Source organism: Dipodomys merriami, unplaced genomic scaffold (genome assembly GCF_024711535.1).
Source record: "Dipodomys merriami isolate MVZ:Mamm:240054 unplaced genomic scaffold, mDipMer1.0.p SCAF_37, whole genome shotgun sequence".
Lineage (NCBI taxonomy): Eukaryota > Metazoa > Chordata > Mammalia > Rodentia > Heteromyidae > Dipodomys > Dipodomys merriami.
Genome location: NW_027205270.1, coordinates 78,576 through 98,420, shown reverse-complemented (window position 1 = coordinate 98,420; position 19,845 = coordinate 78,576). Strand labels below are relative to the sequence as shown.

Sequence of the window (19,845 nt, the reverse complement as noted above, 5' to 3'; positions counted from 1 at the left end):
TGAAAACAAAAGACAGGAGGAAATAAAAGTATGTTAAATATTTAATCTAGTTGAGACATTTCATCCTCAACATTGACAGGGAAAATTTAATTTAAAAAAATAAAGATAACCATCAATAGATTAAATAGAGTATGATGTAAATCACTACAGGAAAGTAGTGGCTAAAGAAACAATTCCCTGACAGGACAGAAAAAAGGAAAAGTACTAGAAAAACTAACCTTGTATAAACTTCTGTAAAGGCAGTATTTTTTAAATCTTGGTGACATGATGCAAACAATTTTCCTGGGACTTTTGGTTGTTTTTTGTTTGTTTGTTTGTGTTTTTTCAAAAATTTCCACAATAAACAGGTGCTGCTTTTTTAAAACAAATTAGAAAACCTTTTGTAGGGGCTGCTATAAAAATTGTTTTATGCATAATACATTACCCAGTAAAACTAAAGGATATAAGGATACCACCACTGAGAATAATGAGGTAAACTCAAGATATTCTGAGATGGGCAGTTATGTGTTTCTTTTTCCCCATTGTTTACATTTTGCAACTGACCTAATACAAGCTCATGGCAATTTGGAGAAATTCTAGGGTACCTGTCCACTAAGGCTAGAAGACTGAAGTCACCAGTTCCTCTAGTATGTCCTGCCCTGGTGATTTCTATCAGAGGATTTGGAGAATCCAGCAAATTCACATCAGCTGTATCAAATCCATCAAAACATCTGTGTCTTGACTGCTTTTTGTTTTGTTTTGCTCTGAGATTTAGAATTGCAGCTACCCTCAGTCCATCTGTCCTTTGCTTGATTACAAAGCCAAGTTCATAAACATTCAGACCAAGGACAGGAACTACTGCCCCTAAAGATTTAGCTCCTCTGTAGACATTTCAGAAGGTTGACCTGACCCCGCCAGGATGGAAAATGGACAGAATTTACCTTAAACTGAGGAGCAAGAGTTTGAAATGAACCTTCCAATCAGACTATGGTGACTTTAGATTCTGAGTTTAGGACATACTGGTTTCAAGTAAGTTTCTGAGAAGAAAAGACTATGTATGCTATATTATGAGGATTTCTCCCTCCTCAGAAATTCTCTAGCTAACACCTAAATGCTGTTCAGATTTAAAGCCTGCATGAGAACAACACTCTCTGCTGTGTCCCATAAGATTTTGACTTCCTGATCCTGTCACCCTGTGCAGGTGTGCCAGCCCTACAGGCTTCTTTCCATGTGGGTGTTCAAGGGCTCAAGCTCTTTTCCGTCTTGTTGCTCCTCCTTCCTCCATGCCTTTGGAGTTCTATCACTTATGCTCAGAACACATCTAATTGTAAGAGAAGCTAGGAAATATAGTTTATATACCTCATCCCATATGCTAGGTGAAAAACAAAGCTAGATTTAGGGGAACTTGTGGGAGTCTCTGACCCAGACTGTAACCTTCTCCTTTTCCCCATCTCCTCACACAGAAGTTGGCAGGCAGAAATTCTTTTGATTAAAGATGACACAAGGATAATGGCTGGGGAAAAAAAAAAAAGAGCGGATCAAATAAGCTGTGACTTCCTGGGGTTGGTGGTTCTTAGTAGTAGGAGAGAGTGAGGATTCTGCCCCTACAGACAAAATCTGAAGCGAGCTTGTGTTTCCTCTAGTTATATCCAGCCCTCCATATCTGTGGGTTCTACATCCTCAGATTCAACCAACCTTGAGTGAAAGATATTTGCAAAAACATACATCTGTACTGAACATATAAACTTGTTATTCCCTAAATGATATAGTGTAATAACTGTATTTATATTATATGTTATAAATAATCCAGAGATGATTTAAAGTATATATGGGAATGCACGGGTTATATGCAGCTACTATGTTTTCTCTGATAAGAGCATCATGGACTTCGGGCAGCGGGTAGGGGGAAATCCCTGGAATGAATCCTTGCGGTAGGGGGTTTACCAAGAAGCCACTGTATGTTGTTTCCCTCTTATCTCCTTTTAATGAGAGAGTATGAGATGGAAACATGGTTTTTCTTATTCAGATTCAAATCCAGACTCCTAAAAGCCAGTCTCCTGTAACACTTCTGTAATTAGAACATTCAACATAAAAACTGTTTTTAAAGCTGCTGAGCTTTCCCTAAAATTCACCTCTGTGTGCTTCAGTTTGATCACCTAGAATGTAGAGCAGTACAGTTGCACCTCTGGTAATGTGCCTGAAGACTACAAGTGAAAAAGGCACCAGTCAGAAGTCCTGAGGACTAGCAGCAGGAATACAGTCATTGGTAGAACACTTGCAGAGAGAGAGAGAGAGAGAGAGGAAAAGAGAAAGAGAGAGAGGGGAAGGAAGGAAGGAAGGAAGGAAGGAAGGAAGGAAGGAAGGAAGGAAGGAAGGAAAAAAGAAAGAAAAAGAAAGAGAAAGGAAGAAAGGAAGGAAGAAAGAAATAAGAGAGAGAAAGAAAGAAAGAAAGAAAGAAAAAGAAAGAAAGAAAGAAAGAAAGAGAGAGAGAGAAAGAAAGAGAGAGAGAAAGAAAGAGAGAAAGAGAAAGAAAAAAGGAAGGAAGGAAGGAAAAAAGAAAGAAAGAGGGCTGGGAAGGTGGCTCAGTGGTAGAGCGCATGCCTTGCATGCCAGAGGCCCTGGGTTCGATTCCTCAGCACCACATAAGCAAAAAGAAAAAAAAGCCGGAAATGGTGCTATGGCTCAAGTGGTAGAGCGCTAGCCTTGAGCTGAAGAGCTGAGGGACAGTGCCCAGGCCCAGAGTTCAGGCCCCATAACCGGACCCAAAAAAAGAAAGAAAGAAAGAAAGAAAGAAAGAAAGAAAAGAAAGAAAGAAAGAAAGAAAGAAAGAAAGAAAGAAAGAAAGAAAGAAAGAAAGAAAGAAGGAAAGAAAGAGAGAAAGAGAGAAAGAGAGAGAGAGAGAAAGAAAGAGAGAAAGAGAAAGAAAAAGGAAGGAAGGAAGGAAAAAGAAAGAAAGAAAGAAAGAAAGAAAGAAAGAAAGAAAGAAAGAAAGAAAGAAAGAAAGAGGGAGAAGAAAAGAGAAAGGGAGGAAGGAAGGAAGGAAGGAAGGAAGGAAGGAAGGAAGGAAGGAAGGAAGGAAGGAAGGAAGAGGCAGAGGAGAGGGGTTGAAGAGGAGAAAGGGAAGGAGACAATGAAAGAAAATCCTAAGGACATACAATGTACAACATTCTAGAAAGAACGTCTCAGAGTTTGAAGGGATTAGGATTTAAAGGCTCAACAAGAGGAAGCATTTATACCTGAGGGTAGATTGAGGGTTTCCTGCCAGCCACTTTACCTAACAATTTTGGTATTTATAAAGACAGCAGACAGATTGCAAAGGCCAGTAGCCCTAAGCTCCAACGGGACTATTCCTCAACAAAGCCAAAACAGAATTCCCCACCCAGCAGCCATATGTCCTAGAGCCCTTTGCGTTCTGATTCAGAGCCAACCCCAGGTATACCCTTATTGACTTTGTGAATGGAAATTGAAAGTGTATTTTCAAACCGCTGTTTGACACCCAAGAGGATATAATTATAGTAAGGGGCTTTCTGGTTTGAAAATAGGAAAGAAAGAAATGCTCTGTCTCTTTGAAATCAAACGATTAAAATATTAAGAGAGATGGGTGGTTTGGCTTCAGTCTTCAAAGCAAAATCATGACCAGCAGCCTTCTTTTGTCTTTTTTTTTTCTTATTTATTAAGGTTAAGCTAGAAGGAACAGTTAGGAGCTCCAGGGTCCTGCTAAGCAAGAACTCCATGGGAGAAGCTATCTGTCCCATGTATGCGCCTTCTGTTTGCACCTCATTTTGATGCATAAGTCTGGAATGCAGATGGCAGGAATGTCAACTACTTTTCCTTGTCTGTGCCCTTTGAGGGGAGGGAGCCATGTTCACAGCAGAAGTTGGGATGCAGGTAAAAGACTAAGAAGAAATCCGTATACTCTCCAAATGTTAAATTGAAACCCCTTTGTACAACTACTTAAAATAAGGTAATATGAATGAGTAAGTGAATGAATGAAAGAAAAGAAACACAAGTACCCAATAGATGCATACAGACTGTTTCAGCTGTATGATTTCACTGGCATTTTATTTGACTCCTAAAGTTTCCTTGCTAATTAAAACCATTTGCCTAGAGACTCAACCCTTTTAATTCTAAGATATGTCAGAGGGTTTCATGGTAATCCTGGATTTGTTTTTCTCCGAATGAAAGAGTTGTCTAACATGGACACAAGAGATTTTTCTTTGTTGTTGTTATTTTTAATGTACTATGTGATTTCTTGTTTCTTCAGTATTTTTCCCTTATGATTTATCCCCTGTTGTCACTGTATTTGATTTTGGTACTCTGGGTATTGTATATACATTTATCTGAATTAAGGAAGGGAAGGGAAACAACAAAATGGTGAGACAAAGGACAAAGGGGGAACCAATGTAACAGCGATACTTACAAGACAATATGTTGGAAATGATTCTGTACCCTGGGTGGTTGGGGGGGGAGAGGGGGCGGGGGGGGGCGGGGAGTGGGAGAAAAATGAAGGAGGAGGTAACAAGTTCAACAAGAAGTGTATTCACTACCTTACTTATGTAATTGTAACCCCTCTGTACATCACCTTGATGATAAAATTAAAAAATAAAAGTTGTCTGAGCTACAAAAGGTACTCAGTAAAGACTGCTTATCCATTGAAATGAGGCATGGTATACAAGTAACAGAAAAAGCTTTAAAGAATACAATTTATATTAAGTGAAGTAAGTCAGGCCCAAAGAAACACAGGTCCCATGGTTTCCCTTATTTGCAATAACTAGTATATGTCTGAGACAAGCAGAAAAGCTCAGATAAATTGATGTTAGGCGAAATGAACCCCAAAATAAGGACTCAAATGGTTTTTCTTGCTTGCTAGTGTTTCTAACATATTTATAAGATGATTTCTTTGTTGCTTTGTATGTCCCTCCCCCACGGTATAACTCCTGTTTTCACTGTATTTGATGTTGTTATAATTTGGGGAGTGGAAGGGAAAAAACAAATTGCTTAAATAAAGGATACAGGTAGACCCATTGCATGTCGAAAAACAAACTTTACAACTTTGGCAGGAGCGGGGGGGGGGGCATGGGAGGGCAAGGATGGTAAGGGGAAACAAAGCAGGAGGCAACAATGCTTGATAAGAAATGTGCTCATCACTTTGCTCATGTAATTGTAACCCCTCTGTAGGGTATTTTCACAATTTAAAAAAACTTATTAATTTAAAAAAAGAATCCAATATGTGTTTCGCCTCAAGCTCTCCATTTATTGATTCAGCGACATGGAACAAACTTAACCACCCTCCACTTAAATTTCCTCATCTGTAACACTGGGATGATAATGACATGGCCAACAGGATTTTTGTGAGGATTAAATTGGAATCTATAAATGCTAAGGACAGCATTTGTAACTAGACAGTTTTAATGGAAGATGCTATTAATAATAGTCATCATCCTCATGATAGTCCAACCTCAGAAAATGCACATTGGGTTAAAACTCTAAACCCATTGTCAGATGCCTATAATCCTAGCTACTACGGAGGTTCAAAGCCAACCCTAGGGCAAACAAATCCAAGAGACTCTTATCTCCAAGTAACCAGGAAAAGCCAGAAGTGCAGTGTGGCTCAAGTGGTAGACTGCCAGCTGTGAACAAAAAAGTTAAATGACAGGGTAGTAAGGCCTTGAGCTCAAGCAGGAGTACTTGCATGCATGTACACACACACACACACACACACACACACACACACACACACACACACACACACACACACACGCACGCACACATACACACACACCACCTACTTTGGATGGAATATGAACCTAGCAAAGTCGTTTCGTTAATGTTTTCTGATTTTCTTCCCTTTGATGGAATGAAAAACTGGCACCAAATGTGATGCAAAGCCTGTCTTTGACTAAAAAATACAAGCAGGATGACCCTACCTAGAGACCACTCTTGCTTTCTGTGTGTGTGTGCGTGTGTGTGTGTGTGTGTGTGTGTGTGTGTGTGTGTATCTGTTTTCCCAGCACACTCATGGCTATATAGAAAGTAGAAAGTAGGTTATTTGGTTTTATTATTTGTTTTTGTTTTTAGCAAGATTCTTCTTTGACTTTGGTTCCATTATAACCCTTGGGTTTTGCTCCAAGTGGAAAAGCTCTGAGGGAATTCAACTGGCCCACGTGTGTTCCCTTAATGAAGTTGCCCCTAACTGCAAAGGCAGTTCAGGAGTAAATCTCAGCCCAACCCTGAGCAAAAACACCTGGGCTCTTGGGCGCCTGTATGATGTTGCCCAGAGGTACTGGCTAGGAGGTAGGAGCATGTTCAGTGGAAAGCCTAGTTGCATCTTGAACCAGTCCTCCACCACTTCTGTTACTCCTCAGTCATCCATGGATCAAATAGACATCTCTCTTAGACCTGTTTGTCTTTTTCAAAAGAAATGAATAAAAAGTTCCATATGTCTAAATTTCCCACTCCTCCAAATAAAGTAATACTTCCTCTTGGTTCTCTTAAAGGGGTCCCCTTCCAATATCTATGACCAGCTTGACAGGTTCTATGTTCTCTTCCTCACAGAGCCAACATGACTTGAGAGTTGATCATGAACCTTCTTGAGCTTGTCTTCCCAGACTTGAATAACATTCTAATTTTCTACAGCTCTTCATGTTCCTAAAATCAGAAAAAAAAATGAGAGAAGATTCCAATTCTGTGACCCTCTAAATGTTAATTTCCTCATCCAAAAAGCAATCTAATCTTTCTTTACAGGGTGGCTTTGAGTACAGTGTCCCAAGCCTTAGGTGGGGCACAGAGTTGGGCAGGGTCGAAAGCCAGCTTATGAAGTGTCAGTGTAGGAAGTGACTGTTGAAGGCTTAGTGGGCCTGTGTTCGGGATCATGGTAGATCTCTAAGACAAGAGGTCTCTCGGTGGATTGCGATTCTTGTGGCTGGGAGGAGGAGAGTAACAAAACTGGCTCTTTTGTCTTCTGCCATAGAAAGAGAAATTGAAGAGAAACGCTGTCAGTTAATTGGCAGTATAAATTAAGCACAAAGTCGCTTTTCTCCTTTTTGTTGCATAATTAAAATGAATGCCCTTTCTCTTTTAAATGATAGTATAGTGACTCTACACTGTGTTTTCAGAACCAGTTTACATCTGTTATTTGAAAGTTATATATCCTGCTCTTGGTTTGAAAGGTGAACAAACTGCATGATGGTGTGACACTCATTCCAGCACCACAGATGCACCCCAGAACAAAAAATTGATTCCTTTCCTTTGTCAGTAGCAGCACTTCAGAATGGGAAGAGTTTCCTACTTGTGCTGTAAATATAAAGGGACTCGCTCTTCTGTCCTTCCCTGACTTCTGCTCATTTGAGAGCAGATAACTCCTGTGGAGTTACCTTCAAGGTGATTTCTCTATGTGGTAAAAAAATATGTCATCACCTCCACTAAATGCTTATGGTGTTCTTCCTCTTTCCCAGCCCCCAGCCCTAGAGCAGACATGGCAATAGCTCACCTATCATCCACGGAAGAGGGGCCTGTGTCCTGTGTGGCTCACCTCTAAGTCCTGTGGTCTTACCCCTCCCCTTTTCCCAGGGTCACCTCTGCACCAGCTGTTCCTTCACTATTGGTCAATACTACAGGGTCACACACTCCCTCCTGAGCTCTGAGCTGGGCCTGCTGCTGCCCTGAGGGAAACCCCCAGACCCATAGCAAACTCCACCCAGCCTTAGGGTGAAAGTAGGGCTCCACTCCTGAAAGACAGGGGTGCCTCTTAGTTTATTCCTGTCCTGGCTTATGGGGAATGGGGGTGCTTGGAAACCCATCTTCACTGAAGAGGAATGAGTCAGCCTTGCCATTGTAATGTGTGAAAATACTTGGTGGCAGCTTGAATCCCTGGCGGAACATTCCTCCAGAGGAGCCAGATGTCATGAAATGGTCAGAAAGTGAGCCAGGCTCTCTGAGGAACTAATGAAATGGCTATACATGATGTAAGCTCAGGATCCAGGACTTCTGACATCTGTGAAAGAGAGAGAAAAGCCACACCACCACCAGCAATCATCCACTGGCTCCACAGGAAGTCCAATTAGGGCTCAGCCATGTGGTACTGCTCCTCTGGGAGCACATCTGGCCAAACGGTATCTCCTTGGCTCTTCTAGACAGGAGAACTCCCTCCTCCTGTGAGTTGAATCTGGGGCTTCTTTGCCCCCTGGATTGCTCTTCCAGACCCTCTTCCTGTGACTGAGACTGGACTCTCAGCCCTATTAGTGGGTCTGCGGTCTCTGGGCAAAGTTTTGATAGCTTCCCTGGAGAACAATGGTGTCTGCACAATGGTGCCTGGAGAACATGTGTTTGGTCCCTGGATTGGAGGAGGCCTCTCATAAATTTCATGACAACAGGAACTGAGCATCTTTGAAATTCCAGCTGCCAGGAGTCTATAGAAAACCCACACATTTGCTTTTCTTATCAGCCCAAGTGCTAATCATATGTGGTGCCTGGAGGAGAGGGTTGGAGCTGCCCTGCCCTATCCTCCTCTTAGACTTTAAGGAAGGCTTTCTGTGAGCATTATTTGTTGGGCTGCATTCTCTCATCTTTTCTACATGACTGTATTTCCATTTGAAGTCCAGAGGCCTTTCTTTTCAGCATTTGATATTTTCTTGAGTTTTCAGAAAGAAAAAAATACACCAGGTACCAGGTGATAGTAGCTATGATCCTAGCTACTTCAGGAGGCTGAGATCTGAGAATTTCCTGGATCTTATCCAGCAAAAAGCTGCAAGTAGATCTGTGGCTCAAGTAGAAAAGTGTCATCATTGAATGGAAAAAGCTAAGCAAGATCTTGAGTTCAAGTTCTGGTACTAGTACAAAAAAGAAAAAAGAAAAGAAAGAGAGAGGGGGAGGTGGGAAAAGAAAAATTTAAGAGGAAAAGGGGGGAAAGTGGGAAGAGATGTATAGGAGAAACTCAGGTGTGGTGATACGCATCTATAATCTCAGCACTTGAGATAGGAGGATCATAAGCTTGAGATCAGCCTGAGCTACATAGCATGCCCCATCTTAAAAAGAAAAAAAAATAAGTATGAGTCTAAGAGACTCAGTCTCAGGGGAAATGTTGAGAACTGGGGTTTTCTTTATAGCAGTCATTTTTATAACACAACTGAAAGCAGCATTACACCTTTCCCACACACACACCCTACCTCAAAGAGGATTTAGTTCTCAAAGTTATTGGGCAAATTAGTCCCTGGGTGGCCACTTGCCTTATAACAATGCATCAAATGAGGTAAGGAAGGCACTGGCACACAACAAGCACTCAATAAATGGTTGCCCACCCCCCCTACTTGCTTCCTCTGTTACAGCCCCAGCAACAGTCCTGTCTGTCTGGGCTGACAATGCCTGGGGTTGGGGGTATTCTTTCTTTGATACAACAAACATCTATATAGAAGACTTCCCCCTTCCCCAAAATGAAAAGTTTCTTCCCTGTTACTCACTGCATGTTTCACACTTTGTATTAGACTATTTTCTGTTGCTTTAACAAAATGTCCGAGGCTAGGAGCTTTTTTTAAAAAAGGCAGAGGAGGGGGATGCGGTTACTTAGCTTACAGTTATGAAGCCAGTCAGGTGGAGAGGTCAGGATTGCTCTTGTTCTCGCAATTCACTCTTCAGGGGAAAATACTGGGGTCCTGTGAGAACAATTAATCACTTCAGAGGACATTTCTGCCTCTTTCTTTCTTTTTTTGTTTTGTTTTTGTTTTTGTTTTCCAGTCATGGGGCCTGAACTCTGGGTCTGGGTACTGTCCCTCAGCTCTTCAGCTCAAGGCTAGCGCTCTACCACTGGAGCCACAGCACCACTTCCAGCTTTTTCTGCTTATGTGGTGCTGAGGAATCGAACCCAGGGCCTCATGCATGCAAGGCAAGCACTCTACCACTGAGCCACCTTCCCAGCCCCTTAAATACTTCTTTTTAAGATGCTTGTGATTGTACTGGAGAACACAATGAGCTCATGCGCGTGTTTGTGTGCAGTGTGTATACTAGTGTGATTCTCGCCCAGCACTAGATTTTAAACATGGGATATATGTTACAAGATATTATATATTGGTAGATTCAAAAAAATTGCTGCTTGTGTGTATGTGTGCGTATGTTACTACAATTCAAACTCAGGGCCTTGTACCTGCTAGGAAGGCATTCTAAGGGTTGGAGGTATGGCTCAGTTGGTAGAGCACTAGCCAATGAGCAAAAGAGGCAAGTCCCTAGTTCGAATCCCAGTCTCAGACCTAAACAAAAAAAAGAAAGAAAAGGAAAGCATTCTATATGGAGTTACACCCCCCAGCCCAATATACTTCTTTATAATTAAGAAATAAGCATTTGAAAAAGTTTCAAAAGTGAATATAATTAATACGCAATGTTTTGTTTGGGCTTTTTCTCAAAGGAACTATCTGGGGATTTTCCTTTTGTTTTTATTTTTTGTGCTGGTACTGGAGCTTAAACTGAGGGCCTTGACTCTCGTTTAGCTGTTTCACCCAAGGCTAGTGCTCTCCCACTTGAGCCACACCTCCACCATGGCTTTCTGCTGATTAATTGGAGATAAGAGTTTCTTGGATTTATCTGCCTGGGCTGGTTTCAAACCTCAATCCACATATCTCAGCCTCCTGAGTAGCTAGGATGACAGGTGTGAACCACTGGTATACAACACCTCTTTTTGCTTCTCCTACCCTAGCTCCATTTCTTCCCTTCTCTTCCTGCCTGCCCTCCCATTCCTCTCTCTCTTCACCTTGGGTCTCCCTACCCCTTTTCCCACCACACCCCTTTATTTTTTTGCATCCCTTATTTTTGGTACCTGTTTATAAAGCACTCCCCAAGCCATTTAGTATGAGAGGCTAAGTCCACATCAGTAGAGGGGAAAGGACTATGATAGGTTCATTTGGAGAAATGTGTCCCAAGAGACAGATCCAGGGTTTTTGACTGTGTTTGAACTGATCTGGTAGTACTGAGAGTTGAACTCGGGGCTTCACCATGTTCCTAGCCCTTTTGCTTTTGAGTTTGTTTTTAAGATAGTTTCTCACATTTTGTGCCCACCCCAGCCTTGGTGACTGTAGTCAGTCAGAGCCATTGAAGCATTAGCAGTTGCTGCAGCCAGAAGTCCAGGGCTGAGGCAGAATTTGAACCCAGATTTCCACGATTTCTAAGTGCCTGCTTTTAACCAGTACCCATAGTCTTGCCCACTTCATTTCTGATCCTGTTTGCATTTTTAGCCTCTCCTTTTCTCACAGGAATTCTGGGATTTCTAAAAGTCAGTGCTGCTGTAAACTGTCACAACAGAAAATGTTCTGCCCTTCCTCAGAAAGCAAGAGCTCCAAGAATAAGCAGGAAAGACTCATTTCCCCAAATGCCCAAGACACAAGCACAAATGCACTGCGAAGCGGTGATGGGGACCATTTCTTCCCTACCTGCCATTGTGAGGGAGCCGCTGAGGCTCTTGACAGTTGGCCATGGGGGTAGAATGCCTTCTGGGTAGGACAGGAGGTCCACCAGGGCCGTAGGCATTATATTGCTCCTGAATTGTCTGAAAGCCAGAAGAGGAAGTCCCTAATAGACTGGGTACCCCTGCCTCAGCCCTCAAGCATCAAGACTGTGAGCACCCCACACAGGGATGATGACCCAGTTTGGGTCTCTCTTCTCTCACCTTCTCTGGACTTTCCAATAGGACTCTGCTTCACTCCCATGGATCCTGTTGCTAAATATAAGGAATTCCTCTTCGCTCCATACCAAGACCTACTTACTCCCTGGTCAATGTCTGCCACTCCAGACTTCCTCAGATCCAGTTGAATCTCACTATACACACCCTGCTAGAAACAAGTAGCTTCACTTCTAGTATATCAGGAATATCTTTCTGCATCACTAGCCATTCTGCCTCTGCATTCTTTTACTGTTTGTAGGCTCCTTTTAACGTTTCTTCTGGTACCATGTTTGAACATAGATTTTTGTAAATGATGTCTTTTTTTAATGGTTACTATCACTTTACAAAAATGAAACTTACTTGGTTGAATTTATTTTTCTTGTCTTTTTTTTTCTGTCAATCGTGGGGCTTGAACTCTGGGCCTGGGCACTGTCCTTGGGCTCTTCAGCTCAAGGTGAGTGCTCTACTACTTGAGCCACAGCACCACTTCCAGTTTTCTGGTGGATAATTGGAGATAAGAGTCTCATGGACTTTCCTGCAATTCTCAGATCTCAGCCTCCTGAGTAGCTAGGATTAAAAATGCTTTGGCATCATTGCACTGAAATTTGGGGAACACTGGTTTGCTAACCATGAAAAAGTCAGAAGGCACCTGATGGAAGGGGTATGGTCCTACACTTGATATTAGGAAGCAAATGAAAGCTGTACAGGATGAGCCCTTAGTTGGAGACAGGAAGTCAGGGGCCCCACCTGTCTTGAGAATGGCAGGTAGGGGCCATGGGAATGTATGTGCCAGCTGTGCCCAGATCTGACCTCTGCACCTTTTCTCTCCCCAGCAGACCCTCCTGTGGCAGCAGCAGTGGTATCACATTTTAACGACTGCCCAGATTCCCACACTCACTTCTGCCTCCATGGGACCTGCAGGTTTTTGGTGCAGGAGGACAAGCCAGCATGTGTGTAAGTGTCCCCTAATCTCCTGGTGTCATGGGGCTGTCAAGCATCCTGTTAAAAAGACCATGTCCCTCCATAAGGCTTGCCACAAGCTCCTGAGATCACTGGAGCTGAACAAGTCGGAGGATCAGAGCAGCGGGCCTAGAAACATCTGCTTCAAAACCCTAACATACAGAATTCAAATCTCTGGAAGTGGGTCCTGGCGATTGTCATATCAGCCAGATAAGGAAAGAAAAGCATCAGAGAAGAGCAGGAGTCAGAATCTGACTACCAGGCAAGCAGATAGAGCAGATCATGTGACGAGGCCCAGCTATTACAGGTCTGATGACCACAGCACAGAGATGGGAGGAGACAAGATTGGAAGCCAGTGCCTGCTGGGAGTGAGTCTCTAACATCCAGGCAGTGGGCACCACATAAGGTTGGAAGATGTTTAAAGACAATATGTCCATAGTTGAAAGAATACTCTCTCCCTCCCTCCCTCCCTCCCTCCCTCTCTCTCTCTCTCTCTCTCTCTCTCTCTCTCTCTCTCTCTCTCTCTCTCTCTCTCTCTCTCTCTCTCTCTCTCTCTCTCTCATATGTGTGTGTGTGTGTTTGTGTGTGTGTAAAGAAGACCTATACTCAACCTAGCCATTACCGACACTTGCAGCAAGATAATCTTCAGTGACTGTCTCATGCATTGAATGTTGCTAGCCATCTGCTACCCACTAGCAGCAGCAGAACCACTCTCCTCAGTTGTGACAATCAAAGTGCCTCCTGACATTGCCAAGAATCCCTTAGGAGACAAAAATCACTTACTAGTTAAGCAACAGTGGTCCACATGAATTGTTATTTTTATAGATCAGAAATGGTCGAGAGTTAGACATCTCATGAGCTCTAACCATATGGTATTGTAGAGCTGTCAATAATAGGAAATGTTGATACCAGCATCTCCTGAACTATTTTTTTTGGGGGGGCTGGTCGTGGGGCCTGAACTCTGGGCCTGGGCGCTGTCCCTCAGCTCTTCAGCTCAAGGCTAACGCTCTACCACTTGAGCCACAGCACCACTTGCCGGCATGCCTCAGGCATGCAAGGCAAGCGCTCTACCACTGAGCCAACTTCCCAGCCCATCTCCTGAACTATTGCTTCATGCCAGGCTCTGTTTCAAGCATGATCTGTGTGTTGACTCCTGAGTAGGCATAGAAAGTCTTAGCCCAGGTCACACAGCAGAGCTTAGACTCTGGCTCTTGAAGTTCTTAGGCATGATGCTTAAGGTATTAGATGTACTGGGCCTGGGAGGAGGAATGCAAATAAGTCTGCTGCCATCACAGCTGAGCTATGTGTGCCTGGACATGGCCTTTGGGCGCCTCTGAGCCCCACCTGGAGAAGAAAAGCATACTGACCAACTTCCTCTGGGTAATGTCTCCCCACCCCATAAACACAAAGCATAATGACGTTGATTATAGTAGACACTGTCATCACTCAGGATTATCATTCTTATTAAAATGCACAACAGGGGCCCCAATGGGGTTGTTTTTATTAGTACCAAGGCCATTGTGGAAAAACACTAGCCCCAAAGGGAGTTGACCTCTTGGCCCAAATGTCTTGAAGCCTCCTGGCTAATAGGTAGATGACACTCTCTCTGCCAACAGTGCCCAGGCTGGGCTATGCACTGGCAACTTAGAATAAGCCATTGTCACATTCGGATCAAAAGTGGGTCAGCACTTGGTGCTAGTGAATCATATCTGTAATTCTAACTACTTGGGAGGCTGAGATCTGAGGATCGCAGTTTGAAGCCAGCCCAGGCAGGAAAGCCTGTGATACTCTTATCTCTAACCACCAAAAGCTGGAAGTGGAGGTATGGCTTAAGTGGTAGAGTTCTAGCCTTGAGTGAAAAAGCCAAGCCCCAGTGCCAAGTGGGTCAGAAACTCCATGTTTCCAACTAGATCAGGGGCTGGCACAAACTTTCAGAGAGCTGGCACTCTGAACCATCAGATGAGCCAAACTAAGGCTCCACTAGGTTCTAGAGCTTTCAAGAACTGAGGGTGGGTGACTTTTCTCCTCTTGTTTCATTGGCCTCCTAAATCCTGTTCTTAGCTCAGGGAAGATAATTGTCTACTGCTGGCACACTCCTCCCTTCTCTTCTCTCTCCTTTCTTCTCCCTTCTCCCCTTCCTCTCCTCTCCCTTCTTCGTGTGTACGCCAGTCCTAGGATTTAAACATAAGGCTTAGGTGCTATTCCCAAGCATTTATGCTCAAGGCTAGCACTCGACCACTTGAGTCACACCTCCACTTCCAGCTTTTTGGTGGTTAGAGATAAGGGTATCACAGGCTTTCCTGCCTGGGCTGGCTTCAAACTGCGATCCTCAGATCTCAGCCTCCTGAGTAGCTAGGATTACAGGCATGTACCTAGCTTATAAATATTTCTTGTAGTGATATTAAATTCTCTGCAAAAGCTATAGCTCATGCCATACTTAGTACCCAGCATTCCACATTCAATTTCCCCAAGATGCCTTAGAACTTCCCTGCATAGTAGAGATTTTTGCCTTACTATAAAAGTGAGAAACTGAGGCTTACTCAGTGCCTTAGAATTAGTTGATAGCAGAGGTGGGATCCAGTCCGATCGGTCCAGCCTTCAACCCCATCCTATCAGCTTACAAAATTCACTTCAAATCACTAAGCCCCTGTTTCCAAGCAAGATATATCCCTGCAGATAAACCTTCCTCTAGAAAGGTTAGGGTGCCTCTTGCTCAGGATTCTGACTGCAGACTCTTTGCAAGTCCTTCCTATAGGCCATGTGCACAGAATAAGACAACTGACACACCCTGGCAATTAGAAAACGCTGACGACATGGGGGAGGCATGGCTGTGCCTGAGTCTTTACCTCATTTGTCCCCTGGATCTTGGTGGCCCAGGGACAGATGTGTTTTGTGTCACAGTAGGTAATGCTCCACGTTGTTCTTTAGTGGCTCTAATTAGCCATCAGGTTTCAAGCTTCCCTGCAGTTGCCCAACTACTCTTCAATAAGCACAAGAGTAACAATGCAGGGCCTGGCCTCTCACATGGGGCCACTGGCCTGGGACTCAAGTGCACCCGCCCATCACCCCAGATAGGGTCCATCCTCTCTGAATCTGACTCCTAGCTTTCCCCTGCATTGCCTGACACAAACACTGGTCTCTATCACTGCTGCCAGCACTGGCATGTTGATGCAAGCTGGCTGGGCCCCATACGTTCACATGCATGACCCTGAAGGCTGCATGGCCAGCCCCTAACAAGGTCATCTGAAGATCATTCTTGCTCTGAAAGTGCAGGTTGGTAGGAGGCAAGTGTAGAATGCCATCCCCTGTGCAGTGTTCTCAGGGCATATAGCCCAGCAAGCCAAGCCCCTAGCAATGGTGAGTGGCTTCATTAACCTCCCTTCCTCACCTGCAGGCTCAGAGGCTCCATAAGACAGGACCACACCTTATACCTTTTTGTATTGACAGCAACTAGAAGAATGTTCTAAATAATTCCCAACAGACTAGAAACTCTGGGTCTGTGCAGAAAAAGCCAGAACATTCTGTCCCTGCTCTTAAGAACCACCCCAAACTGACACAGACAACATTCTGGTCAATAAAACTGACATACCTTGGGGCAAGGTCCCATCTGTTTTAGCTTTATACAGAAGCCACAGTGGGTCAAGACTGTAGTCTCAAAAGAGGATGCTCTTTCTAAAATAATGGCATTCTTAGACTTTGTCTTCCATACCAATAGTCTTTTAAGTTTCCAGAAAACTTAACCTATAAAATCAGAAAATGGACAACAAAATCACTAGTCAGAAATAGTCAAAGCTGTGAAAATCATCCTCAAACACGTATGGTTGATGTGAGCATTTATGACCAGCTTGAATAATCTCGCTAGGACCTAGCGTATCAGCAGAGCTCAGGAAAGACCAGCTTGGTGTCCACTCTTGTCCTCAGGAAGATTCCTCAGGCTCCTGGCTGCTGGCTGCAAAGCCTGCAAACAAAGGGCGAGGATTGCAAGAAGCCACCAACATGACTTTGTCAGGGGTTCCAGTGTTGTCATCGAAGGACATATTAGAAGTTTCTCACCTGTCCTAAAGGTTTCCAGTGTTTGAATTCCCTGACAGCTTTCTCGCAGTGAAGTATGACAACAAATTACAGTCAGCCAAGGACCCAGTGGTCCCTACCACAGACCATCCCAGTGTAACATAAACTATCAAAACACCAAGAGACAGTCTCATGTGGTAATCCTCCTGCCTACACCTGCCTCACAGTTGGGATTGCAGATACAAGCCACCATGCCCATCTTGTTTGTTGAGAGGAGGTTTTGCTACCTTTTGGCATCAAACCAATGTTCCTCCCATTTCTACCTTCCAAGTTCCTGGAGTTATAGGTGTGAGCAGCTGGGCCCAGCTTGAAAAAATATCTTTACATGCATCATCTTTATGTTAATATATGACAATATAGGATACTGTGAACTAGGTAAAGTAGGGACTTAGAGAAATCCCTCAAGTTCTGGGCAGAGGAGAAAAATGGTATTTCATAGGCAATTTTGTTCTTTGTGTTAACATAGAGGGACTACAGCCACAGCGTTTGCTCCTGAGTACCAAAAACAATACTGGGCACCAGTAGCTCACATCTGTAATCCTACTTAGGAGAGTGAGATTCAGAGGATAAAGTTCTAGGCCAACCAGGAAAAGTTTGGAATCCTCTCCTCACCCATCTCAACAGAAAAGGCTAGCCATGATGGTATGTGCCTTATAATGCAGGTATTGTGGAAGGTATAAATAGGAGGGCTGCAGGCCAGGTTGGTCTTGGCAAAAAAGGAAGATCTTATCTCAAAAATTATCAGAGAAAAAAAAACCCACTGGAGATAAGGCTCAAATAGTAAGTAGAAGTCCTGCCTAGCAAATGTGAAGTCTGGAATTCAAACTCCAGCATCACACAAACACACACACACACACACACACACACACACACACACACACACACACACACACACACACACACACACACACACACACACACACACACACACACACACACACACACACACACACACACACACACACACAACCCTAAAGTGAAAAGGCCTCAGCCACCTGGCTGGAGCACTCATCTTTTGTCCTGACCTCCCTGGGTTCTTCTGCAGCTCAAACAAGTACCCAATCCTTCCCAGGCACCCCAGGTGATGGTCTTTCCTTCCATCCTCTTCTTTCTTCTTTGTTCTCCTTGTGGGGAAACAGCCCCAATGTGATTGTCAAACTTCCTGTTCAGAAGAACAGAACAAAACAGCATTCTAGCAGTTTGGTTTTGACAAACAGCTGCCACTGCTCCCCAAGCCCATTCCAAACAGGAAATTGGTCCAGCTGCACCTCTCCTGTGCCCCTTTGTGATAAAAATGACTCCTATTTCATCCAGATGCCTTTCTTAAGATGCTTAAGCAGAGATGCAACATCGCCCAGTTCTTCTTTGGAAGGTCCTATGCTACCACCCTGGGGAACTGCTCAGAGAGGGGGAAGGGAAGAGGAACTGGCCAGTTTTTGACTTGTTAGTTCCCAGTTTCATGGTAGTTCTACCTACGAGGTTTCTCAGACTGAGCTGCACACTAGAATCACCATATGCCCAGAGCAACTGGCTGAGCATTTCCTGACCTAGATTCTTATATTTTCCAAAGCTTGCTAGGTGATTCTAAGGTGTACCAGATGGGAGCCAGTGTCTGGCTGGGGTGAAGGAGAAGACAGCAGCTGAGTCAATCATGGTTTGCTAGTAACCAGGCGAGGTGATTCTTCTCCCTGTGTAACTTGTTTCTAGGATAATCAGCACACTTAAGTCTAAAAAGACAAAAAAGTATGTCACCAACTTTTTTTTCTTTCCAACTCACAAGAGCAACTGCAAAGCCAGGTGTTTTGTAGAACAAGGTCCCAGCCTGCAAAGGCAAAGAAGCTAAGGAAAGAAGCAGACGTGGACTTTCAGGTGTTCAAAGATAGAGAGGGTCAGGAGAGCCATGGCATGAGCTATGGAGACACAGATGACTGAATATCTGGGTGAATGAATGAGTAGTAGAGCATATAAATTTGGGAATGTGATCTTTGAAATGCAGTCTTGCTGGGTGTCCATGGCTCACGCCTGTAATCCCCACCTACCCAGGAGGCTGAGATTTAAGAATTAAAGTCCAAAAACCAGCCTGGACAGACAAATCCAAGAGACTCTTATCTCCGGTTAACCAGCAGAAAGCCAGAAGTGGAGGTGTGGCTTAAGCAATAGAGGGCAAGCCTCGAATGACCTAACAAAAGTGTTAGGTCCTGAGTTCAAGCCCCAGTACTGGTATGCACACACACACACACACACACACACACACACACACACACACACACACACACAAATATGCACACACAGTCTAAGGATGGAGAGGAATCAGATTCCACACCAAGAGGATACCAGACGTTGAGTGGGCAGGTGCACAGCAGCCCCTGGCACATTCCACAGGTGTATCCTAGGTGCCTAGATTGTGTATTCTGCTAGGTCCGGTGTGTGCATTTAACACTGTGCTGGGAGAATGAGGGGGAAAGGACTTGGACTGGCTGGAACCTAGATAGTGGAGGGCATGGGTTAGGACCATGCAGGAAATGGGTGTCACACACAGAGGAATCTCGCCTCATAGGGCTCCTCTGGAAGGTAGAGGCATCTGGCTACAGGGTACAAACTTAAGGATAGGCTGGAGTAACCCTTTGCAGTTTTGTTTAGACATGGACAGTTTAGATGTTGCAGATCACCTCCCAGCTTCCACTCTGGTCCCCTGGAGCTCTCCTCCTCCCCTCAGTGGGAAAGGGCCAGTGCCAACCTAGGAAGCTATTTCTCTGCTTCTGCTTCTGCTTCACAGGAAAAAAAAAAAAACAGCTGGACAGTGGTGGCTCATATGTGTAATTCTAGCTAGTCAGGAAACTTAAATATGAGGATCCCAGTTTGAAGCTAGTCCAGGCAGGAAAGTCTACCAAACTCTTATCTCCAATAAATTCCTCAGAAAAAGCTGGAAGTATCACTGTGGCTCAAATGATAGAGCACGAACCTTAAGCAAAAAAGCTCAGGGATAGCCCCAGACCCTGAGTTTAAGTCCCAGGACCCCCACCAAAATAATAACAATAATAATAATAATAATAATAAAGCTTTCCCATCCCATTGCTTGGAACTATGAGAGTCAGTGTTTTTCAGACGTAGGAGATCCCAATCCCAGTTTACAAGAGAAGTCTTCCAAGGCTGGGAAGGTGGCTCAGTGGTAGAGCGCTTGCCTTGCATACCTG

General features: G+C 44.0%; 1 protein-coding gene across 1 annotated transcript in view; it reads left to right on the top strand.

The window, feature by feature from the left end:
• Positions 1–19,845, top strand: part of Tgfa (transforming growth factor alpha) — a 148,852-nt gene that overhangs the window by 76,751 nt on the left and 52,256 nt on the right. The window contains exon 3 of the mRNA XM_069988908.1: positions 12,457–12,574. Within this exon, the coding sequence (XP_069845009.1) occupies positions 12,457–12,574 (118 nt within the window). The remainder of the gene's footprint in view (positions 1–12,456; positions 12,575–19,845) is intronic.